Source organism: Mesoplodon densirostris, chromosome X, assembly GCF_025265405.1.
Source record: "Mesoplodon densirostris isolate mMesDen1 chromosome X, mMesDen1 primary haplotype, whole genome shotgun sequence".
Classification (NCBI taxonomy): domain Eukaryota; kingdom Metazoa; phylum Chordata; class Mammalia; order Artiodactyla; family Ziphiidae; genus Mesoplodon; species Mesoplodon densirostris.
This window is the reverse complement of record NC_082681.1, coordinates 2,221,832-2,249,638: the sequence shown is the minus strand read 5'-3', so window position 1 is coordinate 2,249,638 and position 27,807 is coordinate 2,221,832. Positions and strand designations below refer to the sequence as shown.

At 43.7% G+C, this 27,807-nt stretch overlaps 4 protein-coding genes across 4 annotated transcripts in view; 2 read left to right on the top strand and 2 right to left on the bottom strand.

The window, feature by feature from the left end:
* Nucleotides 1-1,055: 1,055 nt before the first annotated feature.
* SMIM9 (small integral membrane protein 9) lies at nt 1,056-2,223 on the bottom strand. Its single transcript, XM_060087920.1, has 2 exons — nt 2,082-2,223; nt 1,056-1,189 (listed from the first exon to the last, which is right to left on the bottom strand). The coding sequence occupies exons 1-2, from the start codon at nt 2,221-2,223 to the stop codon at nt 1,056-1,058; spliced, it is 276 nt and encodes a 91-aa protein (XP_059943903.1).
* A 1,935-nt stretch (nt 2,224-4,158) lies between these two features.
* F8 (coagulation factor VIII) overlaps nt 4,159-27,807 on the bottom strand; it is a 112,998-nt gene continuing 89,349 nt past the window's right edge. The window contains exons 23-26 of the mRNA XM_060086856.1: nt 17,415-17,559; nt 16,650-16,798; nt 15,713-15,889; nt 4,159-6,341 (exon numbers count right to left, since the gene is read on the bottom strand). Of these exons, the coding sequence (XP_059942839.1) occupies nt 6,186-6,341; nt 15,713-15,889; nt 16,650-16,798; nt 17,415-17,559 (627 nt within the window). The 3' untranslated portion in view covers nt 4,159-6,185. The remainder of the gene's footprint in view (nt 6,342-15,712; nt 15,890-16,649; nt 16,799-17,414; nt 17,560-27,807) is intronic.
* LOC132481895 (histone H2A-Bbd type 2/3) lies at nt 21,296-21,627 on the top strand. The gene is given in 2 exon segments (XM_060086797.1): nt 21,296-21,589; nt 21,592-21,627. Coding segments are annotated over 2 exon segments (330 nt in total).
* F8A1 (coagulation factor VIII associated 1) lies at nt 22,974-24,861 on the top strand. Its single transcript, XM_060087521.1, has one exon. The coding sequence runs from the start codon at nt 22,992-22,994 to the stop codon at nt 24,126-24,128; it is 1,137 nt and encodes a 378-aa protein (XP_059943504.1). The 5' UTR covers nt 22,974-22,991; the 3' UTR covers nt 24,129-24,861.

Genomic DNA, 27,807 nt, shown 5'->3' with positions numbered 1-27,807 from the left:
CTGATCTACAGCTTCCACCCCCCACTCCTGCCCCATACAGTGATGGTGCAGGAAGAGGGCAACCGCCCTAAACCCTCCCCTTTGAAAAGAGGAAGACCGGGAGCCCTACAGCAGTCCCTGCTCTGTAGTCATTCTGGAATCCTGCTGGTCAGACATTGATCAGGCCCAGCTCTTCCTCCTATAAGGGGGAGCTCCCTGGCCTGTGGCCCATCCTCCAGGACGCTCCCCCAGTCCACTATTCTCTGTGGCTGTGCCTGAAGTAAGTGTCCTTCTCATGGCCAATCTGAGGTCCGAATACTGCTGTATGGCTCAAACAATGAATAGCTCATTTAGTTCTGTTTGGCTCCTGTCAGTTCTAGGTGCCAGGAACCATATCCAAGTTTGTTTCCTAGACATGGTTCTTGATCTGTGGTCGTTTTGAGGTTATCAGGAGCCTTAGGTGGGGATGCCACACCCTTCACCTGATCTTTGACCTCAGCCACTTTATTAGATTACACAGTTTGAACAGCCCTGAGCCACCGGGTTGTAATTATTCAGTTGTCTTATTTCTCTGTCTCTAGTAATCAGGACAGAGACAGGCAAGTGGTCATGTCTTAGTAAATACTGATTGAATTAATGAAATTCAGGCTTTTCTAGCTAAGCTTAAGTATTTTGTTAGCTATTTCAGGAATCTCTTTGGCTTCATATGATTTAATAATAAATATTTTGGCAAATTTTCAAGCAGTTGAAAAGTTAATCATATGTTTTCCATGTATAGTTCCTAAACTAAAGGGAAGGGTAATTAGGAGTTAATGAAGTTAGTATAAGAAAAAAAAGATCAGTTGCAAACACTGGTCTTTAAATGTTACGTGTCAGTGGTTGGAAACGTAGGGAGTAGTTGGAGAAAAAGAGAGAACGTGCAGGAGACTTTTTCAAAGGGGGACACACGGACTTTCAGAGTGGTGTTCCCACAGTCACCTTCCTCAAAACTTTCCCTTAGTTACAGATGCGCAGGCTGCTGTGGAACTTGGCCACTCCTGCCTCTCCCTCGGTTCCCCCCTCCTCCCCCCAGTAGCTTATGTGAGGCAACAGAGGGTCCCCATGATTGCTGAAATGATCAGAAAAGCGAAAATGGCAGCTGTAGGGATGGAGCTCCTGATGAGATCCCACAGGTAATCACTGAAGTTGCTCAGCCAGGACCTGGAAGTTTCTGCAGGAAGAGCATAGACAGTCCCTGAAGAGAGCCCGAGTAAGTGATGAAGCTGGGATCTGAAACCTGGTTCAAGTTCAAATAGTTGTCCCAGATCTCAGGTTCTTATAGTTGCCCAGGGCCCATATTCCTAACAACTTTGCTGTGCTAAGAGATTAAAGGAATACGCTTTTGGGGAAAAAAAGGTATCCTCAGATGGATATCATCTTTTCCTCCTTGTATGTGAAATAGGAGCAACAATCTCTGCCCCAGGTCGCTTAAAGGTTGTTAGGAGGTCTCTGTGAATCAATGGGGTACACTGGGAGCGAGGAGCACGGCTTAACCATGCTGTTGCCTAGAGGGTGTTCGGGAGGCTGAGGGCCCTGAGTGTCCCGTGAGGAGAAAGGAGGTGGCCGCCTGCCCCAGTGGCACAAGAGGACGAGGAGGCCGGGGCGGCTGGCAGAGGAGGTTCAGGGTCTGCTGGTCAGGGGAAGAGGTAGGGCAAACACAAGTGTCTGTGGCGTGAAGTCAGGAGGGGTCACCACTCACAACGATACCCTTTCTAGAGATGCGAAGGAACTCAGCACCACGCTGGGCTTGGGGAGCACCTAAGCCATGGGTCAGTGGCTCATCAGCTTTAGCTTAAATTTCGCTTCCTTTCTGAAGTCCTTCTTGACCCCTCCCTCAAACAACTTTAATTATCCCTTTGTCCTCAGGGAGTATTTGTCATATTTCACGGAAGGTTGACACCTATGGCTTTGGCTTAGTGGGTTCATGTTTGTTGAACCAAACCAGAAATACTTTGCTTGCCTGCGAACATTATTTTTAAATACAGAATCGCTCTTTCCTGACCTGAGACAGGAATCTTAACGTCCTATGAAGACAGGAACGTTCATCGTAACAGCAGACACACGCCTTGAGCACGGTTCCAATCCATCCTGGTCTTGTATTCCGAAGGCAGATAAAGGTTCCAGAGACAAAGTGACAGTTTCCAACAAGAGGCAAGTCAGAGAGCACAGCAGAAATCCAATGCTCAGCAGCTTCGGGGCTTCCATGGGCTCTCCCAAGGGCCTGCACCGAGGGGAGATGGCTTTTTCCTTGGCTCGTCCCAAGGCAGCTCTGTCTGAAAAGTCAGAAAATGGTGGTTTAGATTTTATTGCAAAACTAAAGCTATTATGAACACAAGAAAAATTCACTTACTGACACTGTTGAATCCTGAACACAGTCCGTTTCCAAAGCAAAAACCATCCCGCCTTCAAGAAACAAAACAACACAAGACAAATTGACTGTGCTCCATCGGGTCAGCTACCTGACATCCCCTCCTAAACCACATCCCCCTTTGGGCTTTTCCAGCTCAATTAGTGGAAACTCTTTAAGTTGTTCAGGCCAAGCCCTGTGGTGTCATCTTTGACTCCACTTTTTCAGTCCCACATCCTTTTCGCTTTGTTTTGTTTTGAGTTGGGTTTATTACTGAATCAGCAAATAAGCAGTATAAATGGTTAACCAGGTATGAATTTCAGTGGATAAGGGGGCACAGTCCATCATGGGGGTGGCAGGGGCCCAGAAGTTTTGCAGTCACAGGAGTTCGTAGCTTCCTGCTTGCTGCCACTGAACAGCCAAAGAGATCTCACTTTGTTGTAAGTCAGGTAGTGTCCTACTGACTTCCCTGACCTCATGTCCTATTATCTACTCTTGATCACTCCACCTCAGCCTCATTTCCTCTGGAACAAGCCACACGTGTTCCTCTCTCTTTTGTTCACATAGGCTGTTCAGGTGCTCAATAAATATTTTTTGAATGAATGAATGTGTGGTGAATTTGGGCAGATATTGTTCATTGCCTGTCATCACCACCCCCTCTTCACTTATTACATACAACCAGAGAGGCTAGAAAAGCGGAATCCGCCTTCTCCCAGCCAGCCTTGCTGCTAGCAATGGCTGTGGGACATAGTTTTAGACACTGAAGCATAATGGAGTTCCGATGGGTGGCTTCCAGGAAGACTTTCTGCTGTCTTGATAAAAGAAATGGCGCCACCATTTTCCCTTTGTGCTGCCTTGAACATTCTTTAAGTGTTACCTGGGGTTGGAGGAGCCATCCTGTGACCATCAGGCAATGGACACAAGGAAAAGGCCAAGAAAATGACATCTATTCTGGCTCTGACAATTTTAAGCCACTAAACCAACACCTCTATCTGCCCACCTCTCAACTACTAGGTCTGAGAAAAATAAACTCTTATTTGAGCTTTCTATTACTTAAGACATTTAAAACTGACACTCTCATCCACTGTTGAGACCTGTGTCAGGTAAGGTGGCAAAGAAGCCAGTGAATCAGGCCTCCGTCTTCAGAAGAAGCTGGCCAGAGTCTTCCTTTAAGGTTTCTGAAGTTCCAGATAGAATTCTACTCCTCATTATATCATCTACTGCATTTGACCCGCCCCCAGTCTCCCTCTATTTGACAGCTAAGCATACAGACGTTTTCTTCTGTCTATGCATAAACATTTATGTTGATGCTGAAACGCATCCTCATGGTAGCCGTATCCTCTTGGGCTTGAAGATTTCTAAGATATTTTGTTTGCCACATGGTATCTACTGCACCTTCAAATAGTGTATGTATGGGATTTTAATAGATGATAAAGGTGGCATTTCATTTCAGTGGGGAAAAAGAGATGGTTTAATGTGATGACTGGCTATTCATTCGGATGCACTGACTGAAGTGAGAGCCATACACACAAAAATAAATTCTAGATGGATAAAGGACTAAACAAAACCCCAAAGCCATAGGTGAAAATAATGATAAATTTATTGCATAAAAATGTAAAGCTTTCATACAGCAAAACATTGTAAAGAAAGATAAAAGATTAATGACAAATTAGGTGAAAAATTCCACAACATATATGACAGATAATAGGTTAATGTCCTTAACATACAAGGAACTCTTACAAATCAATTTTTTTAAAAGGATGATCAGCTCCATAGAAGAACTGGCATAAATGAATCAGTCAGAAAAGCAATGGATAAATAAATTGTGATATATATTATATAATGGATCACTCTACTGCAATTAAAGTGAGCCACTAGGAAATATATGCAATAAGGGTTGTTTCCAGTTTGGAAGTGTTATGGGTAGTGCTGCCCTGTCTCTTGGTCCACATGGTAGTTCTGGGTCTAGGTCATTACCCAACAGAATTGCCACAGGCTATCTTTATGCTCAACTTTTGTAGATAATGCCAGATTGTTTTCCAAAATAATTATACCACTTTGAGTTTATTTTTGTATATGGTATGAGGAAATGTTCTAATTTCATTCTTTTACATGTAACTGTCCAGTTTTCCCAGCACCACTTATTGAAGAGACTGTCTTTTCTTCATTGTATATTCTTGTCTCCTTTGTCGTAGATTAATTGACCATAGGTGTGTGGGTTTATTTCTGGGCTCTGTATCCTGTTCCATTGGTTTATCTGTCTGTTTTTGTCTGTATTTGAGCCATTACCATACTGTTTTGATGACTGTAGCTTTGTAATACAGTCTGAAGTCAGGGAGCATGATTCCTCTAGTTCTTGCTTCTCAAGATGTTTTGGCTGTTCAGGATCTTTTGTATTTCCATATAAATTTTAGAATTGTTTGTTCTGGTTCTGGAAAAATGCCATTGGTGTTTTGATAAAGATTGCATTAAATCTGTAGATTGCCTTGGGTAGCATTTTCATTTTAACAATATTAATTTTTCCAATCCATGAACACAGTATATTTGTCCATCTGTGTCATCTTCATCAGGGTCTTGCAGGTTTCCGAGTACAGGTCCCCCATTAGCCAAATCAGCTGGAGTATGATTGCAAACACTGAACTCATAAAAGGGATCCCAGGAGATCTGGGCGATGCAAGTACAGCATTTCTCACATTAGGTTCACTACATTCTGCTGCAGCCTCTCCTGGATTCTGGTTGGTCACAAGCTCTAGAAAACTTATAAAAGGGGGGTTTGTGGGATGGGCCAGAGCCCAGACTACTGCGTTTACTCCTTCTAGTGCTAATGGATGTCAAGGTTAATAATCTCTCTCTCTGCTACTGGATCAAGGCTCCATTTCTAATTTTTTTAATTTTAGCTTCACCTCATAAATTATAAAATTTCATTGTTCACATTTTTATTTCCAGTATAAAAGCACAACTCTCAAAGGCATTTGTTTTCACACATCAATGTTTTGTTTAACTGGTTATTGAGGAAACCAGTGGGAAGACAAAAGAGCTGGTTCCAAGAGCATTTGAAAAATAAAGATGTATGTGGTCAATGGGAAAAGAATGCCAAAACAAGATGATTAAGTTAGACATAAAAGTGGTTAACCTTTTACAGGGAGTCAAACCATATCACCTTATTGATTTCTGTAAATTAACCTCTAACCTTAATGGACTTTTACAGGACAGTAAACCATTCCCAACCTTATCTGTCAGGGATGGGGCGAGGTGGGGGTTCCTCTTGGGCAGTTAGGGTACAGAATTTCCTGGCACATTTTGTTGTGTCATTTCAGCAGGAAATTAGCTGAGGAGGGAGTAAAATGAGTGCATGATTAGAATTACAATGTTGTATCTCCTATCCCAGAGAGCCATGGATTTTCCTCATTTTTCTGTGGAAATATTAAAAATATGTCCTTTAGAAGCCTAGTATGATCATGACCTTTCTTGGTCACCACAGAGGAGGAAGTGGTGGCCGTGTCCGGAGGAGAATGCTTTCCAGCTGAGTTTCCTCATTGCTTTTTGCCTGATTACCTTGGAAGGAAGGACCAACCTGGGAGCGGCCGCAGCAAATGTGCAAGAGGTAAATTGGATGCAACAGCCCCAGAGAACGCAGGACACATGACGATTGATTTGAGAGGCTTCAGGGCATATCTGCCGGGACTGAGGAGTTGAAATACATAGAAAAATGATGGCACCGTGGGCAGCGTGGGGCAGGAAGTGACCCAGAGGGCGGGCTCAGAGGGATGCTGGACCCGAATCAGGAAAGGGCCCAGGGCCAGGAAGGAAGGACCGGGCCTCAGTACTGCTGCTGCGCCTCGCAGCCCAGAAGCTCCAGCCTCAGGGCGATGTGGTGCGCCCAGCTCTGCGGGTGAATTCGAAGGAAGCGGGTAAACAGCGGGGGGTCTAGAGCATTCACCACGGGTGTGAAGGAGTCTTGATTTCCCCGAAAAATCTGAAAGAGGAGAGAGAGCATTTGTTGGTTGACAGGAAAAGAGTTATAATGTTTACACACACACAGCCCAAGAGGCTCCCCAAGTCCATTGGCCTCCTGCTTGGTCTGTAACTCTCCCTAAGCTCCGCCCCCTCATGGGCACCCACCCCAATGCCCATCGCCCAGCACCCACGCTTTTTTTCACTTCCAGTTGAGGGATCCACGCTTCCGGTAGTCCAGGATTGAACCCTGGGAGGTGACTGGATGACTCGGTCCCCTGCCTCTGTACCTGGGAAAGTGGTTGTGACATCTAGAACTAGGAGCACCCTTGCTAACCTCCTGTGGAGGCCATGCTTCCAGCTATGGCTTCCCTCTGGAATCTTCTCACCCACTTTCCCAACTAATTCAAGGAAGTTGTAAACATCATGATATTTTCCTCCCAAATACTTCAACCTGCCAAGCCTTTGGGTCTCAGTTTAAATGTTATCTCTGAAACAGGACTCTTGTTGACTCTAAAGCTCCTCTTGTTCATTTCCTTTACACCATTCAGAATCTTCTCATTTATCTGTTTACCTGCTTATTGACCATTTCCTTTGTTTTCACCACCAAATGTCGGTTCCATGACAGCAGAGACCTTGGTCACTGACCTTCCACACGTACAATATATATAGTATATACATAGCAAATATACTATAAACATTTGTTAAAGTTTGTGTGTTTGATAAAACTTTCGGGAAACAAAAGAGATTCTTGGATAGATATTAGTGGCATACTTTGGAGGCTTGTACATCTTCTGTTAGACTTATTCCTTGATCTTTTCCCTCAAGAAACTGAAAGAATAATACAAGGAACACTTAAATCTCCTTTAATCTACAACAGACTCCTAGTCTCTGGTCTTTTTTTGTCCTTCATGGTGTTGACATTTTAAAAAGTCTAGGACCATTGTGTTGTAGAATGTCACACATTCTAAATTTGTGTGACTGTTTTCTTATTATTAGATTTCAGTTCAGCATCATTAGTGAGAATATTAACTAGGTGATGTGTCTTTCCCACCATATCACATCAGAGGACACATGATGCCGATTCCTCCAGAGTTTGACCCTTAGTTAAGGTGATGTCCACCAGATCTCTCTTTTATAAAGGTAACAACTTCCCTTACCTAACAATCTGTGGGGTTAGACTTTGAGACTGTGTAAATATTCTGTTCTACATTAAGCTTTCATCCAATGGTTTTAGTATCTACTGAAGTTCCTTACAAGTATTATATACTGTATTGATGGTTGGTTTCTTAATTTTGTCATGTCTTCTACATTTATTAGCTGGAATTATTCTGTGGAGAAGAATGTCTCCTCTCCCTTTATATTTTGATGATGATAATGGACTCCAAGGTGTTCCAATAACACCTGGCAGTTTCCTGGCTCTGGTCTTGGAATCTCTAAGGATCCCAGGTTCCTTTTACTAGGAAATGGTATTTGGAAACCAAGACTGTTCTGGGTTGGCTTAGGCTCTGCTCCAGGCCAAGGCTCATGTACACCATGTCTTCTCAGCTTGGACATTTTTATCTCATGGAAGAGAGCAGAAGCACCAGAGACTGAGCCAAACACAGGATCACATTGAAAGCTTCTGTTGGAAAGTGGTTTATATCATGTCTACTTACACTGCATTGGTCGACATGAGTGAAGCCCAAAGTCAATGGAGTTTTCAAAAAAGGAGGAAACGAAAATCAAGAATAATACCTTTGTGACTTCCCTGGTGGCACAGTGGTTAAGACTCCACCTGCCAATGCAGGGGACATGGGTTCGATCCCTGGTCCGGGAAGATTCCACATGCCGCGGAGCAACTAAGCCCATGTGCCACAACTACTGAGCCTGTGCTCTAGAGCCCACAAGCCACAACTACTGAGCCCATGTGCCTAGAGCCCGTGCTCCACAACAAGAGAAGCCACCTCAATGAGAAGCCCATGCACTGCAATGAAGAGTAGCCCCCGCTCGCCACAACTAGAGAAAGCCCGGGTGCAGCAACAAAGACCCAACGCAGCCAAAAATAAATAAGTAAATAAATAAATTTAAAAAAATAAAAGAATAATACCTTTTACCTCATCTGCTATGTTCAGTTCATTCATCACAGCAATGAGGTGATTCTACAATATGTAGTCAGAGATAAGAGGTTTGGGTGGCTTGTTAGGTTTCTTAGTCCACAAGCACCCTCTACTGTTGATAAAGAGAAGTGCAATTTCTGTAACAGATGGGATAGGAAGATATGTCTTGTGATTTTGTGACTCATTTTTGCTTTTCCAGAGCACTTAATTTCCACCACTGAAACTTATGGTATTCTTTGTCTTCTAGTTATTCTGTGAGTTATGGGTGGTTTTATTTGCAATTTTAAAATATGTCTACAGAGAGATAGTTAGACAGATGGTTTTTGAAGGCTGTATGGAGAGATTTAGGCAGCTGCCATTATTTGATGAGAATGTACAACTCAGTATTTGGAATTTTAAAATGCTATTTTAAATTATTTTTCTATTTGTCTCTGGCATGTAGAAATACAATAAAATTTTCTATTGATTTTGTTTTCAGCAAGCTTGCAAACTTATCTTAGTAATTCTAATAATTTAGATAGATAGATTCTTTTGGATTTTCTATGTATGCCATCGTATCTTCCACATATTATGAGAGATTTTTTCCCAATCCTTCATTTTCTTACCTTACTGCATTACTTAGGACCTCCAATACAGTTTTTAATAAAAGTGGATGGGGCAGATTAAAGATGGCTATGAATTTTTTTGATACTCCTCCCATGGAGAGGTAGGTGTATTTTGACATTTTTTTTTTTTTGGCCGTGCCACGCAGCTTGCGGGATCTTAGTTTACCAGCCAGGGATTGAACCCAGGCCACTGCAGTGAAAGCGCCAAGTCCTAATCACTGGACCTGCAGAGAATTCCCTTTTTTTTTTTTAATTGAAGTATAGTTGATTTACAATATTGTGTTAGTTTCAGATATACAGTAAAGTGATTCAGTTATATATACATATATTTTTTCCAGATTATTTTCCATTATAGGTTATTACAAGATATTGAATATAGTTCCCTGAGCTATACAGTAAATCCTTGTTGCTTATCTATTTTATGTATTGTAGTGTATATCTGTTAATCCCAAACTCCTAATTTATCTCTCTTCCCCCAACCCTTCCCCTTTGGTAACCATAAGTTTGTTTTCTATGTCTGTGAGTCTATTTCTGTTTTGTAAATGAGTTCATTTGTATCATTTCTTTTAGATTCCACATATAAGTGATATCATATGATATTTGTCTTTCTGTGTCTGACTTACTTCACTTAGTATGATAATCTCTAGGTCCATCCATGTTGCTGCAAATGGCATTGTTTCATTCTTTTTTATGGCTGAGTAGTATTGCATTGTATATATGTACCACATCATCTTTATCCATTCCTCTGTCCTTGGACACTTAGGTTGCTTCCATGTCCTGGCTATTGTAAATAGTGCTGCAGTGAACATTGGGGCGCATGTGTCTTTTGATTTGTTTTAAGTTGGGTTGGGCAATTGATTCTGTGGGCTGATAGAGTATGGCGGCAGAGGTGATGCTGTGCCAAGTTCAAGAGGACTGACAGCTTCCACCTTGGTTTCTTGGAATCTAGCTTTTATGTAAGAAGAGTGACTATCCTAAGACCACATGCTGAGAGGCCCTGAAGAGACACCAGTGGGTGAAAAGGTCAAGGAGAACCAAGATACCAGGCAGGTGAGCAAAGAAGCCATCTAGGAAGTAGATCCATCCATCCATACCCACTGACACCCCATGGATCACAGACAAACCAGCCAGACAGATCAACCTAAATTCCTGATCCACAAAATTGTGGCCAAGTTTCAGAGTAGTTTGTGATGCAGCAATAGATAAATGGTATCTTATTTTTAATCTCAAAGGAAACCTTTCTGTGTTTCACCTAAAATATTATATTTGCTGTAAAAGTTTTGTGAATATCCTTTATCAGATTGCGTAGTTTCTCTACTAGTCTTAGTTTGCTAAATTTTCCCATTAAGAATAGATATTGAATTTTATGAATCTTTTTCTCAGCATTTATTGGCTGTATAATCCTGAAGTTCATTAATGTGATGGATTGCATTAATTTTCTAATGTTAAGCCAACCTTGCATTCCTAGGATAAATCTAACATATACATATTGCTAATATTTTGTTTCAGATCTATGTTCATGAGTAAAGTTGGCCTATTATTTTCTTTTCTAATAAAATTGCCCTTGTTGTGATTTGTTGTCATCACTTAAAGAGTTGGATAATGTAAATACAAGCTTTTTCCATTTTTCTGGAAGAATCTTTGTAATAATGGTGTTATTTCTCCCTTGAAAATTTGGTAGAGTATTTAATATAGCCATCTAAATCTGGAGTTTTCTTTGTACGAAGATTTTTGAACACCAATTCAATTTTTCAAAGGTTGTAGGAGTTTCTGCACTTCCACTGCAGGGGGCCCAGGTTCCACCCCTGGTCAGGGAACTAAGATCCTGCAAGTTGCAGGGCGTGGCCAATAAAAAAAAATGGTTGTAGGAGTTTCAGGGTTTTTGATTCTTTCTTGAGTAAGTTATATTTACTAGAAATTATCCATTTTACCTAATTTCCCAAATTTACTGTCATAAGGTTAATAAATATCCTCATTTTTTTTATGTTGGCAGGATTTTACTGGGTGGTAAAATCAGTCATGCAAGTCGGAAATTTTTTTTGGCTGCGGCTGCACAGCTTGCAGGATCTTAGTTCCCCCACCAGGGATTGAACCCAGGCCCCCTGCAGTGGAAGCTCAGAGTCTTAACCACTGGACTGCCAGGGAAGTCCCTGAAAATTTTTTTTAGTTTTTGCTTGAATGCATGAAAAATATTTCACCAGATTTTCTTTCTTTGGGGGGCAGGTTTCAGATTTTTCCTTTTAGCCTCACATGGATATCATTAATTATCTTCTGATTTTCATTATTGCTTAGAAATCGCCTGTCAGCTTGTTACTCTTATTATGGTAATGTATGTGTCTTCTGGTTCCTTTTTTATTGTGGTAAAATGTACATAACATAAAATTTATCATCTTAACCATTTTAAATTGTAAAATTCAGTGGCATTTATTACATTCACCATTACCTAGTTCCAGAATATTTCTATCACTCCAAAAGGAAATCCAGTACCCATCAGGAAGCCACTCCCCGTTTACCCTTCTCTCCAATCTCTGGTAATCACTAATCTGTTTTCTGTCTCTCTATATTTGCCTATTCTGGATATTTCATATAAATGGAATCATACAATATGTAGTCTTTCGTGTCTGACTTCTTTCACTTAGCATATTTTCAAGGTTCATCCATATTGTAGCATGCATCAGCATGTCTATGTTTTTTAATGGCTGAATAATATTCAGCTGTATGGATAGATCAGAATTTGTTTATCCACCAGTTGATGGACATTTGTGTCATTTTCACCCATTGGCTATTGTGAATAGTGCTGTTATGAGCATTTGCCTGCAAGTTTTTGTTAATTGCCTATCTTCAGTTCTTTTGGGTACATACCCAGTAGCAGAATTGCTGGGATCATATGGTAATTCTATGGTTTCTACAGTGGCTGCCAATTTCGCATTGCCATCAGCAGTATGGGTTCCATTTTTTCTACATCCTTGCTAACACTTCTTACTTTCTGTATTAAAAAAATATATAGCCATCCTAGTAAGTGTGAAGTAATATCTCATTGTGGTTTTGATTTGCATTTTTCTAATGACTAATGATGTTGGTGTTGATGTACTTGTTGGCCATTTGTATATCTTCTTTGGAGGAATGCCTATTGAAGTCCTTTGCCTATTTTTAAATTTGGTTGTCTTTTTGTTGAGTTTAAGAATTCTTTTCATATCTATTTTTCTTCTGTTGTTTGTGATTATGGTTCACATCTAAAAAACCATTTGTAAAATCTAAGGTCATGAAGATTTACCTCTATATTTTCTTCCAAGAGTTTTAAAATTTTAGTTCTTATATTTAGGTATTTGATCTATTTTGAATTAATTTTTGTATATGGTGTGTGGTGACTTCATTCTTTTGCATGTGGCTATCCAGTTTTCCCAGCATTATTTGTTGAAGAGACTATTCTTTTCCCATTGAATGGTCTTGGCACCCTTATCGAAAATCAATTTACTATAGATGTATAGCATTATTTCTGGACTCGAATTCTATCTTTATGTCACTACCACAGTGTTTTGATTACTGTAGCTTTGTAGTAAGTTTTGAAATTGGGAAGTGTGAATCCTGTAACTGTTTTTTCAAGATTGTTTTTGCTATTTTGGGTCCCTTGCAATTACAGATGAATTATAAGATCAGCTTGGCCATTTCTGCAAAAATGGCCATTGGGATTTTGATAGGGATTGCACTGAATCTGTAGAAAGCTTTGGTTAGTAGTGCCATCTTAATAATGTGTTCCAATCCATTAACCCAGGATGTCTCTCCATTCATTTAGGACTTCTTTAATTTTTCAAGCAATGTTTTGTAGTTTTGAGTGTACATGTCTTGTACCTCCTTGGTTAAGTTTATTCCTAAATATTTTATTCTTTTGGATGATATTGTAAATGAAATTTTTTTCTTCATTTTCTTTTCAGATTTTTTCACTACTAGTGTATGGAAACACAACAGATTTTTGTGTGTTGATCATGTACCCTACAGCTTTACTGAATTCATCTATTAGTTCTAATAGTTTTTTGTGGGTTCTTTAGGATTTTCTATGATAATATCATATCATTGGTGAAGAGAGAGAGTTTTACTTCTTCCTTTCCAATCTGAATGCCTTTTGTTTATTTTTATTTTTTGTAATTTCTCTGGTTATAACTTCCAGTACAGTGTTGAACAGAAGTGGTGAAAGTGGTCATCCTTGTTTGTTTGCCACTTCTCCACTATTTCTTTCATTCATTCTGGATTCCATATATATATATATATATATATAGCTTTCTCTGTATAGCATATGTCTCAATTTCTTTTTCATATGTTTCACCTTCTGTGCTCCATTCTGGGTAATTTCTTGAGATATATGTTCCAGTGACTAAATTCTCTTTGGCTGTGCCCAATTCACTATTAAGTCTTTCTTTGATTTTTAAACTTCAACAATGATGTTTTTTAATTTCTAAAAGTACTGTTTTTTCCAAAACTGCCTAATAATTTGTCATTTATTTTTATGTTTCCATAGCTCATTGCTTTAAGTATTCTGTGCATAATTATTTTATGATATATATCTGATAATGTCAATATCTGATATTCTTCAGATTCTAAATTTGTATTGATTGTTTCTGCCCATTTGTAGTCAAGTTGGCTTGTTATCTTGTATGTTTGCTGATCTATGTTTATGATCTTATCATTTTAATATGTAGGAATCCTGGAGACCTAAACTGGGAATGCTTTTTCTCTAGAGAAATCATTCTTCCAGAAGCCAGGAGGTGCTACTTATCTGCAACTAGTTCTACTACTTTCTGGGTTTCATTACTTAATGCAGAAGTCTCACATTCCATTCTTGCATTTTGCTCAAAGCTTGGTCTCCTGAGAACAACACTAATATAAGCATTTCCCTTTAGGAAAGTTCCTCCATTTTACATTTTCTGATTTTTCACCTCTCTTTGCTCTGATTTAAGCTCATTATTTTAAAATAAAAGCTCATTTTTTTGTTTGTTTGTTTTGTTTTTTGCTGTTGGTGGTGAGGAGGCTGGAGAGTCCCCTTTCTTCATTGAGTGTAGCAGTGCGTTAAGAAGTATGTACTATCAGTGCTATAGCCTTTTAAAAATTTTGGTAATATATACATAACATATATTTTAACATTTTAACTGTTTTTAAGTGTACAAGTACATTTGACAACAAGTACATAACATGTACATTCACAATGTTGTGCAACTATCACCACCAACCATCTCCAAAATGGTCTTGCAAAACTGAAACTCTGGGGAATTCCCTGCTGCTCCAGTGGTTCGGACTCTGTGCTCTCACTGCTGAGGACACAGGTTCAATCACTGGTCAGGGAACAAAGATCCCACATCCCACAAGCCGCGCAGCATGGCCAAAACAAAACAAAAAACCAAAAAATAAAAACAAAAACAAAACTGAAACTCTGTCTCCATCAAACAATAACTCTCCATCCTCCCCAGCTCCCAGCCTCTGGTAACCTCTATTCGACTTTCAGTCTCATTGTAATTGTTAATTTTACATGTCAACTTGTCTACGCATTACGGTGTCCAGATATTTGGTCAAACATTATTATGGGTGTGTTGGTGAGGATGTTTTTGGATGAGATTAACATTTAAATAGTAGAGTGAGTAGAGCAGATTGCTGTCTCCCCGAAGCGGGTGAGCATTACGCAATCAGTTGAAGGTCTGAATAGAACAAAAAGGCTGACCCTCGTCTGAGTAAGAGAGAATGCTTTTTGCATGGCCCATTTGAATTGGGACATTGGGTTTTTTTCTAGCCTTTGGGCTCAAACTCAAATATTGGTTCTTCCTGGGTCTTGAGTCTACCAGCCTTCAGACAGGAACTACACCACTGGCTCTCCTCGTTTCCAGACCTTCACACTCAGACTGAAACTTATGCCATTGGCTCTCCTGGTCTTCAGCTTGCTGACTCACCCTGCAGAGCTTGAGACTTGTCAGCCTCCATAATCATGTGAGTCAATTGGTTCTGTTTCTCTGGAGAACTCTGACTAATATACTCATATAAGTGGAATTATACAATATTTGTCCTTTTATGTCTGCTCTAATTAATTTAGCCATGCATGTTACAGCATGTATCAGAGATATGCCCTTTTTAAAATGGGAATGTCCTCTAGAACATACAGTATCAGTACTCTGGTTCACTAAACTGCCAGAAGCAAAAATGTTTAATCCAGCCTTGAGGGAACAAGGAATTCTTCTTGGAGGAGATGATGTTTATCTGAGACTTGAAGAATGCACCAGGTGAAAGGGTCAATAAGAAGTACCTAGAAAAAACGTTCTAGGTAGAAGAAACAGTACATATAAAAGCCTAGTGTGAGAAAGAACATGCTGTTTTTAGGGACTTGAGGGTTTCTTAGTATGGGTGGAGCTTAGAAAGCAAAGGAGCAAGTAGCAAGAGACTATGCTAGAGAGATCGGTAAGGGCCACCATCCTGCATGGCATCAACATCTACGAGGATAAGCAGCTTTCGGTTCTACTCAGCTCTTTCCTGGGATGATACATTCTTGCTTGGAGTCACTGTGTCCTCCCAGAATGCCTTTCATAGTGTCCTATTACTATAGATACTCAGTAAAGTTTATCCTGAAAGTCTGGTCATATATCAACCTTGTTATGTTTCTAAATGTCAAGTTCTAAGACAGGCTTTGTGCCTTTCCTGTGAGATTAGCGTACCTTTACTTTGCCATTCTGAAGAAACAGAGTCCAGTTATGGCCATCTTGACTACTGGATATGAGGAACTCCTTCACATACATGCTGGTAAGCAGAGATTTCACCCCCTGGGTGGTTATTCCTGTGACTCTCATTGTCTTCTGGAAGTCCACTTGCAGCCACTGTTTTTGATTATTTGCCTGAGGAAGTAAGAGTAGTATCTTTTTGGTCACTATTTGCTCCCAGAAATCCCCAAATCCCTTCTTAATCACATCACAGCACTTATCACTCTGCATATTAATTACCTGTTTGTCAGTCTCCCTTATTAGACTCGAAGCAAATTGAGGGCTGAAATTTTTCATGATTCATCTCTGTATCCCCAGGGTTAGCCACTTAATAGGGGCCCAGTAAAGGTTTGCTGAATGAATATATGAGTAATATACAGACTGACTAGAGTATTAAAAGTTTGGCAATGTGTTATACAACATATTTTGTTTAAAATAAGCCCCTGGAGGAACGGAGACCATTAACTCCATCCATTTCCCCAAGCTAGTCAGTGATTGAAAATCACAAACTGAGTGGTTCCAGAAAAGAACTGTGCCCAATGAACTGTACATAACTATGACCCTTTGCTTTGTTGATATTTCTCTGTAAAACTGGATTTCAGCCACTCCAATTCTTTGACAAATATTAGCCCAGTACTACATATAGATATTCTGTTTCTAGGAGGTTCAATTGGGGTCATTTTCCCCCAATGAATGCTGTGTGAATTCACATGGCACACCCACTAAATAAATATCTGTCGGATTTTCCGTGCGTAGTCAACTTTCCTTGACACTCTTTGTGGGAACAACCAGGTGATAGAAGTAACTGAAGAAACAGTCAAGAGCTTACCCTATTCTTTCCCAACCACTACTCCTTTTTCTGCATCAGTTATACGGCAAATTTGTTCCCTCTTACCCGGGGTCTCCAGGCATTAGTCCTCCCTTGGAGGTGAAGTCGGGCTTGTGAAGGAGACCAGGTGGCAAACATATTGCTTAAGTGGGATGAGGCAGTAATCTGTGCATCTGATATTGCTTTACTCTCCATTCCCAGTGCCATGTTGCAACCTCAGAGAAATGAAAGGAGAATGTAATCACAAAACAAGTTGCAGCTGACATTCTGCTGGCCTGTCTCCACTGATATGTTCTAGGGCTACTGTCATCACGAAGTCATTTCCCAGGCACTAACTTTTGCATGTTATTTTTAAGATGCCCCCTATTTTCTGGTCAGCTCTGTTCAGCTCTGTTGGAGTTTGATTTGCCTTGTTAATAGTAGTGTAGGAGGTGGCTGCCCCTGGGGAATCCCATGGTTAGGATGACCAAGTCATGGGTTTGCCCAGGACTGTACTGGTTTTAGCATTGATAGTTCTGTGTCCTGGGAAATCCCACCAGTCTCGGGAAAACTAGGATGGTTAGTCATCCTACTCATGGTTGGGACAGGTAACAACATGGGATGACTTGACACTTACTGTTTTTTTTTTTTGCGGTACGTGGGCCTCTCACTGCTGTGGCCTCTCCCGTTATGGAGCACAGGCTCCAGATGCGCAGGCTCAGCGGCCATGGCTCACGGGCCCAGCTGCTCCGCGGCATGTGGGATCCTCCCAGACCGGGGCACGAACCTGTATCCCCTGCATCGGCAGGCGGACTCTCAACAACTGCGCCACCAGGGAAGCCCGACACTTACTGTTTAAATCACAGCCCATCAACTCCATGCGAAGAGTGCTGCGGATGCTGTAATGCGTTGGGTGCAAACGGACATACCGAGCAATAATTGGAGGGTTAAAAATATTGTGTTTTATCCCAGATGAATCCACATTGCCAAAGAAGACCTGTAGGGAGGTATTAGCACAGATACATGTAAAATGAAGAAAGAATAAGAAGCAATTCCTCCCAATCATATCTTTCTTCTAATTTGCTCTGTGCATTTCTCAACAGCACCGAACACCCAAATAAAACCATTCTGGCTAGCCAGATGTTAGAATGTAATATGCGAAGGAGAAAATCACAGGGAGAAGAATGGAACAAGGGAGATTAGGTCTGAGCAGGTTAAGCAGTCTACTTTGGGGTCCTGTAAAACGGTCATTCATCAAAGTTGTGGAAGCCATTTAGGCCTTTGCTAATCCAGTGTGGGCCACAGACCAGCTGCATTAGAATCACCTGGGAGCAATTAGACATGCAACATCTTGAGCCCTATTCCAGATCTACTGAATCAAACCATAAAGTTTGAGAAACACTAGCTTAGGGCAGAGTCAGCTGCAGCTGTGAAAGGGAACTTGGAGTAGGCAGCTTACCATACTGCTCTCAGAATGATCTTCCAATAATGTGTGTGTGTGTGTGTGTGTGTGTGTGTGTGTGTGTGTACTGTGGGGCGTTAATTAATGATTCCTTGTATATGAATTCATGAGACACATGTTAATATCCAACTTCTGGGGTTTAGGAACTTGACATGTCTAGGTTCTACAGAAAAGTACATGACATATTTATGGAATAAGGAACACAGTTTGAGAAATATGGTAGTAATTCCAATTCAAAAGGCCTAGATTTAAATCATGGTATATAGAAAAAAGAAAGCTGAAAATCCTCTCTCATAAAACACCTGGGATTCTGTATCTGCTTGAATACACTAAAACAGGAATCAATGTATGGCTGTTATATAATCAGACATCAGAGTTATAGTATTATGGGGAATTTAAAAAATTGTTCTTCCATGTAAAAATTTTTTCTTCCTATGGGATAAAAATGTTAATAAATGTATAGCATTGCCCCAGAAATCACAGCATTTAAAAATATTTTTATTGGAGTATAGTTGATTTACAATGTTGTGTTAGTTTCTGCTGTACAGCAAAGTGAATCAGTTATACACATACATGTATCCACACTTTTTTAGATTCTTTTCCCACATAGGTCATTACAGCGTACTGAGTAGAGTTCCATGTGCTATATAGTAGGTCCTTATTAGTTATCTATTTTCTATATAGTAGTGTGTATATGTCTATCCCAATCTCCCAATTTATCCCCCGCCTTACCCCCATGGTAACCATAAGTTTGTTTTCCACATGTGTGACTCTACTTCTGTTTTGTACATAAGTTCATTTGTACACTTTTTTTCGATTTCACAAATAAGTGATATCATGTATTTGTCTTTGTCTGACTTACTTCACTCAGTGTGACAATCTGTAGGCACAGCATTATTTTTGATAAATAGATCTGCTTTATTTTTAACTCAATTATTGTGTCTTGATTAGATACCTTCTTAGGAAGACAATGTATTAATTCAACAAATAACTAATGACTACACAAATCCTAGATTCCATGTATTATGTGCCAGAAACTATGTGCTAGGTGGCTTCACTGGTGAATTCTAATAAATGTTTAAAGAATTAATGCCAATCTTTTCCCAAACTCTTCCAAAAGATAGAAGAGGAGGAAAAACATCCTAACTCATACTATAGGGCCAGCATTACCTTGATACCAAAGCCCGACATATATACCAGAAGAAAGAAAATTACAGACCAATAGTCTTTATGAATATAGATGCAAAAATCCTCAGAAGAATTCTAGCAAGCTGAATCCAGCGGCATATTATAAATATTACATTCCTTGTCCAAATAGGAATTATCCCAGGAATGCAAGGATGGCTCAACATAAGAAAACTGATTAATCAAAACCACATTGATAAAATGAAGGGGGAAAACACCCTCATGATCATCTTAGTTGATGCAGAAGAAGCATTCAACAAAATCCAACAACATTTCATGATTAAAACAAAAACAAAAAAGAAAACACCCAGCAAACTAAGAATAGAAGGGAAATTCCTCAACAAAATAAAAGGCTTTTATGAAATACCCTAGCTAATGTCATACTCAATGGTGGAAGACTGGAAGCATTTCCCCTAACATCAGGAACAAGAGAAGAATGCTTGCTTTCAGTGCTTCTACTCAAGACTGTAATGGAAGTCCTACTCAGAACAATAAGGCAAGAAAACGAAATGAAAAGCATCCAAGTTGGAAATGAAGTTGAACTACTTCTATTCTCAGATGACATGCTCTTCTGTACAGGAAACCCTAAAGAATCCACAAAACACTATTAGAGTTAACAAACGAATTCAACCAAGTTGCAGTATACAAGATCAACACACAAAAATCTTTTGTGTTTCCATATCCTAGCAATGAAAAAATAATCCAAAATGAAATTGACAACAGTTCTATTTCACACAACATCAAAAGGAACAAAATACACAGGGATAAATTTAGCCAAGGAGGTGCAAGGCTTGTGCACCGAAAACTACAAAGCAGTGCTGAAAGAAATTAATGATGACCTTAAAAAAAAAGGGGGAAAGATAGCAGATTTTGTGGACTGGAAGACTTAATACTTCTAAGACGGCAATCCCACCCAAAGTTGTCTAGAGATTTAATGAAATCCCTATGGAAATCGCAATGCTCTGTTTTACAGAAATGTAAAAGCCAATCCTAAATGCATACGGAATTTCAAGTGACCTTGAATAGCCAAATGATCTTTCAGCACTGCTGAAAGAAATTAATGATGACCTTTAAAAAAAAGGGGGAAAGATAGCAGATTTTGTGGACTGGAAGACTTAATACTTCTAAGACGGCAATCCCACCCAAAGTTGTCTAGAGATTTAATGAAATCCCTATGGAAATCGCAATGCTCTGTTTTACAGAAATGTAAAAGCCAATCCTAAATGCATACGGAATTTCAAGTGACCTTGAATAGCCAAAATGATCTTGGAAAAGAAGAAAAAAGTTGGAGGGCTCACACTTCCCTATTTCAAAACTTAGTCCAAAGCTACAGTTATCAAAACTATGTGGTACTAGCATAAGGATAGACACATAGATCAGTGGAGTAGAACTACGGTCCAGAAATAAACCCATAGATGTATCCCATGGGTTGTAAACCCAAATGAGTGGAAAACAGGTGTTCAAACAGAACCCTGCACAGGAATGTTCAACAGAGCACTATGCCCGTCAGGCACAAGGTGGAAGTCACCCAAATGTACATCAGCTGCTGAGCGGATACACAACATGTGTGGTCTAGCCATGCATTGGAATATTATTCAGCCTGCTGAATATTATTCAGCCAGGAATATTATTCATTTGGAAGTAGATATATAGTCGTGATGGTGGCCCAGCACCGCCAGTGTATACTTAGTGCCCCTGGATGGTCCGCCATTAGCTGCCTTCTCTGTACAAAGTTCCCGTCCGGTGGACAGTGGGAGTTCCACCAAAGAGAGAGTCCAGCGAGCACGGCGAGCAGGATCCTGCCAGTGCCATTTCTTTGCAGGCCCAGGACCCCGGCGGTGGGGGTGGGGGCGGGGTGAGGTGGGGTGGAGGAGGGGTTATGGGAAAGCAGTGACCTCACAGGGTGCTCCCCGACCAATGAGGGCCCGGCCTGTGGTCGCTAGGATACGGAGGAGGGGCCTGAGAACACCGGTTGTCTTGAGATGTTGGGACTAGCAGGCAAAACCGACTGCCCCTCATCCCGCCGCACCTCATCCCAGCGCACCGCAGAGAGAGGCCGTCGCAGAAAGCGCGCCCAACGGCCAGCATGCCGGGGAAGAGGGGCGGTCGAGGGTCACCCGGTCGCCGTTCCCGCACCCCCCGAGCCGAGCTGTCCTTCTCCGTGAGCCACATGGAGCGCCTCCTGCGGGAGGGCCACTACGCCCAGCGCCTGAGCTCGTCCGCACCCGTCTACCTAGTGGCCATCATCCAGTACCTGACGGCCAGGGTCCTGGAGCTGGCGGGCCATGAGGCCCAGAACAATGGCAGGAGGCGCCTCACTCCGGAGCTGATGGACATGGCGGCCCGCAGCAACGCGCTGCTCCCCGACTTGTTCAGGACTATAGCACCATCTCCCAGGTGGCCCCGGCCCAGCACTAGCTGCCCAACGACACCTGGGTCCCCGGACCCCGGGGGGGTGGCCGTCAGGCGCCAGGCCCGCTCACCGACCGACCGCACAGCCCGGGCGGCCCCGGCCTGCCCGCCGCCTTGGGCACAGTCATTGCGAGTCAATAAAGTGTTTCAAGAGACCCCCTGCGCGTGCTTCACTCACTTGGCGTGGGAGGTGGTGGTGGTGGGACACCCCTCGTCGGAGGGATGGGGGCGGGGCGGTCTGGCCGGAGTTGGGGGGTGGGGGGCGTGGAGTCGGGGGTACAGACAGAGAGGAGCGGTTTCTCACGGTGACAGTGCCTGGGGTGGCCCTGGGTGGGAGAGGCTGGCTGCGGCGGGGGTGGGGGCGGACTGGGGCCTGGGGTGAGGCCGGACAACGGAAGGCTCCCCCGCTGGCTCTGAGCAAGTCGGAGCCAGGCCAAAGTCCCCAGAGGGACGGGGTTCCTTGCAGCGGCAGTCGACACTGTGAGGGCGGCGTCGTGATAGGATGAAGGTGCCAAGGCGACCGACCGCCCTGGGTGCGGGAGGCAGGGGTGGGTGGACAGAGCGCTTGGCATGGACTCCCATGGGGCAGGGGCTTTGACGGGAAGATTGAGGCGTGATCGGGATTGGGGTGGGCGGGACACAATCAACACATAGGCAAAGTCGGAAGTAGGGTCACGCGGGGTCAAGAGTTTTTGGTTGTGTTCCCCTAGAGATGCCAAGGGATGCCCTGCTTGGCAACCTGCGTAAACAAGCTGTCACCTACCGGTTGGGGCCCTGGTCTGGGAAGATCCCACATGCCGCGGAGCAAGGAAGGCCGTGCGTCACAACTACTGAGCCTGTGCTCTAGAGCCCGAGATCCACAACTACTGAGTCCGTGTGCCACAACTACTGAAGCCCACGCGCCTAGAAGCCATGCTCCACAACAAGAGAAGCCACCGCAATGAGAAGCCCGCGCACCGCAAGGAAAAGTAGCCCCCGCTCGCCACAACTAGAGAAAGCCCCTGCACAGCAACAAAGATCCAACACTGCCAAAAATAAATAAATTAAAAAAAAAAGCTGTCACCTAGCAACAGGGGGCGTCCAGACACGCCCCGCCCCAGCACCATTGATCTGATCACAGAACCCCGAACGGCGGGCCAGGCCCCACCCCAGGTCCCCCGATTTGCATACGCCACCCGCAGCCAGTCCCGGCCTGGCCTCCGTGCTTGCTATTTTGCATATCACCAGGGCGACGAGAGCTCCGGGCGGCCGAGCCGGCGCGGTCGCGTGGTGGGCTGTAGCCCGACGCAGGGCACGTCTCAGCCCGCCGCCGTCGCCCAGCACGTGCGCCCACTTGCGTCAGCGCGCCCGGAAGTGCCTAAGCGGCGAACATGGCGGCTTCCGTGGCCGGCCTGGGTGGCGGTTCGGGCCCCGGGCTTGAGGCCGGGGACTTCCTGGCGCGCTACCGCCAGGTGTGCAACAAGCTGAAGAAGCGGTTCCTGCGGAAGCCGAACGTGGCGGAGGCCGGCGAGCAGTTCAGCCAGCTGGGGCGCGAGCTGCGCGCCCAGGAGTGCCTCCCGTACGCGGCCTGGTGCCAGCTGGCCGTGGCCCGCTGCCAGCAGGCGCTCTTCCACGGGCCCGGGGAGGCGCTGGCGCTGACCGAGGCCGCGCGCCTCTTCCTGCGGCAGGAGCGCGACGCGCGCCAGCGCTTGGCCTGCCCCGCCGCCTACGGGGAGCCGCTGCAGGCCGCTGCCGCCGCCCTGGGCGCCGCTGTGCGCCTGCACCTGGAGCTAGGCCAGCCGGTTGCCGCCGCCGCGCTCTGCCTCGAGCTGGCGGCCGCCCTGCGCGACCTGGGCCAGCCGGCCGCCGCCGCCGGCCACTTCCAACGCGCCGCGCAGCTGCAGCTGCCCCAGCTGCCCCTGGCCGCCCTGCAGGCGCTCGGCGACGCCGCGTCCTGCCAGCTGCTGGCGCGCGACTACAGCGGCGCCCTGGCGCTCTTCACGCGCATGCAGCACCTGGCGTGGGAGCACGGCGGTCACCCGGTGCCACCGCCGGGGCCGCAGCCCCCGCCGCAGCCGCAGCCCAAGCCGCCAGGGCCGCAGCCCGGGGCCGGCGCGGCCTCCGCCCCACCGCTCGCGCTGCTCCCGCCCGGCGCGGGGTCCGTGGCCGCGACCTCCCCCGCCGCGCTGGGCGCCTTCGCCGACGTGCTGGTCCGCTGCGAGGTGTCCCGCGTGCTGCTGCTGCTGCTCCTGCAGCCGCCGCCCGCCAAGCTCCTGCCAGAGCACGCGCACACCCTGGAGAAGTACTCCTGGGAGGCCTTCGACGGCCACGGGCAGGACAGCAGCGGCCCGCTTCCCGAGGAGCTCTTCCTGCTGCTGCAGTCCTTGGTCATGGCCACCCACGAGAAGGACACGGAAGCCGTCAAGTCGCTGCAGGTGGAGATGTGGCCCCTGTTGAGCGCCGAGCAGAACCACCTCCTGCACCTCGTTCTGCAGGAAACCATCTCCCCGTCGGGCCAGGGGATCTGATGAGTCACTCCCAGCGACTCTGTGCCTGTCCCCGAACCTCATGCACCCGCCTGCGCGTTTACGGGGACACAAGAGGCGTTGACCCAGCGCTTCTGCCTTTGCAGTGTATCTTACCCCTGTTGCCACCAGAGGAATGTGGTTGACTACAAGTTACGTTGTTTCCACAATAGTGGCAGAAAAAAAACCATATGGTAGAATCGACGTAGAGTCTCCGATTCTCTTCCCCAGAAACTGCAGCAGAACCATGAGAGTCCCTTCCGCCCCCTTTCCTCTTCTGTTTTCACCCAGCTGTCCCCACCCACCCCTCTTCCCCCGCAAGGCTCCCCTCCCCCCGCCTCCTTCTTTCCGACTGAGGATTAATTTGCACAGCTCTGGCTCGCTACTTAAGCTGCATGACTTTTTCACGGTGACTCTGATTGCTTAGCGTACTTCGATGTCCGCCTGCGTGATGGCCCAGTTCCCCCTGTGTTTCATGCGCCCCGCTGTGTTTCGCTACAGCCCTCAGTCCATGATAAAGCCATTCTGACCCTCCTAGCTTGTGGTTCTGATTTACTTTATCTGTAAAATGGGAATAGCTTATCTACCTGGCAGGAGGCGGCAAGCAGAAGCAGATAGCTCCCTTTTAGCTCCAAGATGGGTTCGTTCATTCGAAACGGACAGTGTGCCTATGAATCTACAGAGATCATTTGCAATGTGGTCCTTTCTCAGCTGCAGTGCGAATGTGTTCGGTGCAGAGTTGGGTGGGAGTGGCGGTGAGGGTGAGGGCAGGGTGGGCTCCAGAGCAGAGGTGTCAGATGTGCACTGGAGTTTTCAGTTCTGGCTCCATTTCGAGAGGTACGGGTAATCCACGTGGCAGCTTTTATTTGTAGTGCGGGTCCTTCTACAAATCTTAGTTAACTCATGTAAAATCAGCATGCTGCTTTGGTATTGTGTGATCGTGTGTATGCCAGACTGTGCCCTTGTTCCCCCAAAGCAGGATGGTGTTCCATTTTTAAACACTAAATTTCCAAGGCTTTTTGGTCCAAACGTTGCATGCAAAGCGACTTAGCTCTTTTCTCAAATTCACTTTTATTTTCTTTAGTGTTGGGAGTGATGGTAGGAACTCTTCAGAATATAATCTCAGTCATTTGGCTTTGGGAAAACGCATCCTTTAGGCTGAAGTTGTAGACAGCACTAATCTTTTGAGGTGAGATTTAAGGACACAGTTTGGGAACAGATCTTGGTTTTGCGTATGTGGGCGGGGGGATATGTGGAGTGTTGTCACTCTGAGTTAAGTGTCCCAAAGTGGATGGGGCTTTTAGTGTATTCTTTTCTACTTCTATTTCAGCAGTGGCTAAGGAAATGTGGGGAGGCCCATTTGAGACAGATTCAGCCACCCTTCCTGTGCTCTCACTTGTCTGCCAGGAAGGGTCTTTCCGAGCCCTAAAAGCCTAGTCCAGCTTGTTGCCAAAGTGGTAAGGGTGCATGCTCCCTTGTGCTTTTGCTTTTTCTGGTACACTCTTTTCAGCCTGGGCTGCAGCTCTGGCCACCTTCCGTATTGTCCTTATGACAAGAATGCTTAGGAATTATGGACTGTGACTGGTGACAGCATTTGGGTTTGGGCGCAAGGAGAAGCCTCCTTAGACCTCTGGTCTAAACTCCTTGCTTTGAGGAGGTTGGGGGAGGGATTACCAGAGAGCCTGGTATTGGGTATACAAGTGTAACTATAGAAAACGCTAAAGATTTTTTTCCATTTGCCATTGGTTCATTTATGTATCTCCCTCAGAAACTTCATAGCACGGAGAGCTGGGCCAAGGCCAGATTTCAGTGATTTTGACAGAAATCTCTTGCTATATTTCAACTTATGGTGACAGGACATGATTAGTGTTCTTTTTAACTTGAAAACCAGAGGGAAATATCTGCATCACTGAAATGTTCATTGACGATTCAAAATTACCATTCAAAATATGAAATATTGAAAATAGTGGCAGTGAAGCAATGATCCTGAAAGGGTGCTTGGGCTCCCCTTTATAAGGGACTTCTATGATGAGAAATGTTGCTTATGAAAAAATATTTTGCATGTAAATGGTACAAAGATATTAAATCATTTGAGAGCCACTATACTGGAGGAAGATGACCAAGACTGCAATTTGTAAATTGGGCAAGCTCTGGGATAGAAGGGTTCTGGTTCATATGAACTGTCTAGGCATCTCTACTGCCATTAGACTAGACCGCCAGTCCACAAACACTTTCTGTAAAGGAGGAAAGGGAAATATTTCAGTCTTTCACACCACATAATCCTCCTTGTTTGTTTGTTTTTGAAACTTTAAACATGTAAAGACCATTCTTAACTCACAGTCCATGCAAAAGCAGGTTGTAGTCCAAGTCCATGGGCTGTAGCTTGTGCAGCCCTTCACTAGAACCTAGAACATAGTAGTTACTCAATAACTGTTAAAGGAATGACCCTCATGAGTGTAGTTAATAACTATTTTATCTTTGTCATTGAACAAGAAAGGTTGAAAATAAATGAACTAGTCATTTAACTCCAGATTCTAAGAAACAAGAAAATAAATGAAAGTGAATTTTTAAAATTTTAAACAAATTAATTAATTAGAAAACAACACCTTCAAATCTATGTTTGATTTTAAGACCAAGAGTTGATTCTTTTAAAACCCAATAGAATAGATAAACACTCACCAACTCTGATAAAGGGGGAAAAAGAGAGATACATGTGTGTATGTAGGTAAAGATATATGGCATGGGAAGGGAGATAGAACTTTAATGTACACATTTACAGAAATTAACTATAGGTAACAGAAAATGAGAATGCCAGTAATCAGATAAGGAACGGAAAAGATAGTTCAAGTATCTACCACTAAACGAGGCACAGTGGCTTTTCCATCCAATGTTCATTAAACAGATGATTACTACATTAATTAAACTATTCTAGAGCAATAGTTTAATGGAAAAAGATGGAAGCTCTTACACTGTTTTCAAGGTTAGTATAACTCTAATGCCAAAGCCTGATAAATACAGCCCCCCAAAGAGGTAAACCAACTTTATTGATTGGTGCAGATAGAAAAACTCTAAACAAAATGTTAGCAAATTGGATCCAGCTAAACTTTAAATGACGGATACACTATGACTTAAGGGCAGTTTTCCCAGGAATGCAGCACCACGTTGTGCTGGAGCCCCAGCTAGGACTGGCTTGTGAGAGCCCGTTGTGGGCATCTGCTCCCAGCTCTGCATTCAGTGACACTGTGTCAGCACCTTGAAATCAGGTGTCATGGGAATATTTACATCGTGGAAATCAGCAAAGACTACAAATAAAGGCCTTTGTGCTGACTGCCCCCCACTTTGCCCCAGAGCTGGTTGTTAAACATTTGCCAGCCCACCACTGAATGTGAGTATAATGTGACAATAGCAAAGAGAAGAAATGTGATCATAGCCAAGATGCTGAGGAAGCATTTGATGAAATTCTACAGCCATTCCAAATAAAGTAGGAGTAGCAAGAAACGTTAAATGTGATAAAAATATTTGAAACTAACAGCATGTTAAACAGCAAAATATGGGATCCATTCCCATTAAAGTCAGAAGCAAGATCTGCTAATATTTAATCAACATATGCTAATATATCTATACATATATATCACACTGCAAACAAAAGAAGAGCAAAGAGCATTTTGGTCACCATCCAAGT

What these genes read in the sequence shown, in the direction of transcription:
- SMIM9 (XM_060087920.1), bottom strand. Translation starts at nt 2,223, where the DNA reads ATGGAAGCCCCGAAGCTGCTGAGCATTGGATTTCTGCTGTGCTCTCTG. An exon ending in ATTGGAACCGTGCTCAAGGC is followed by an intron (nt 1,190 to 2,081) that starts GTGTGTCTGCTG and finishes CTCTTCCTGCAG; the next exon opens with AAACTTCCAGGTCCTGGCTG.
- F8A1 (XM_060087521.1), top strand. Translation starts at nt 22,992, where the DNA reads ATGGCGGCTTCCGTGGCCGGCCTGGGTGGCGGTTCGGGCCCCGGGCTT.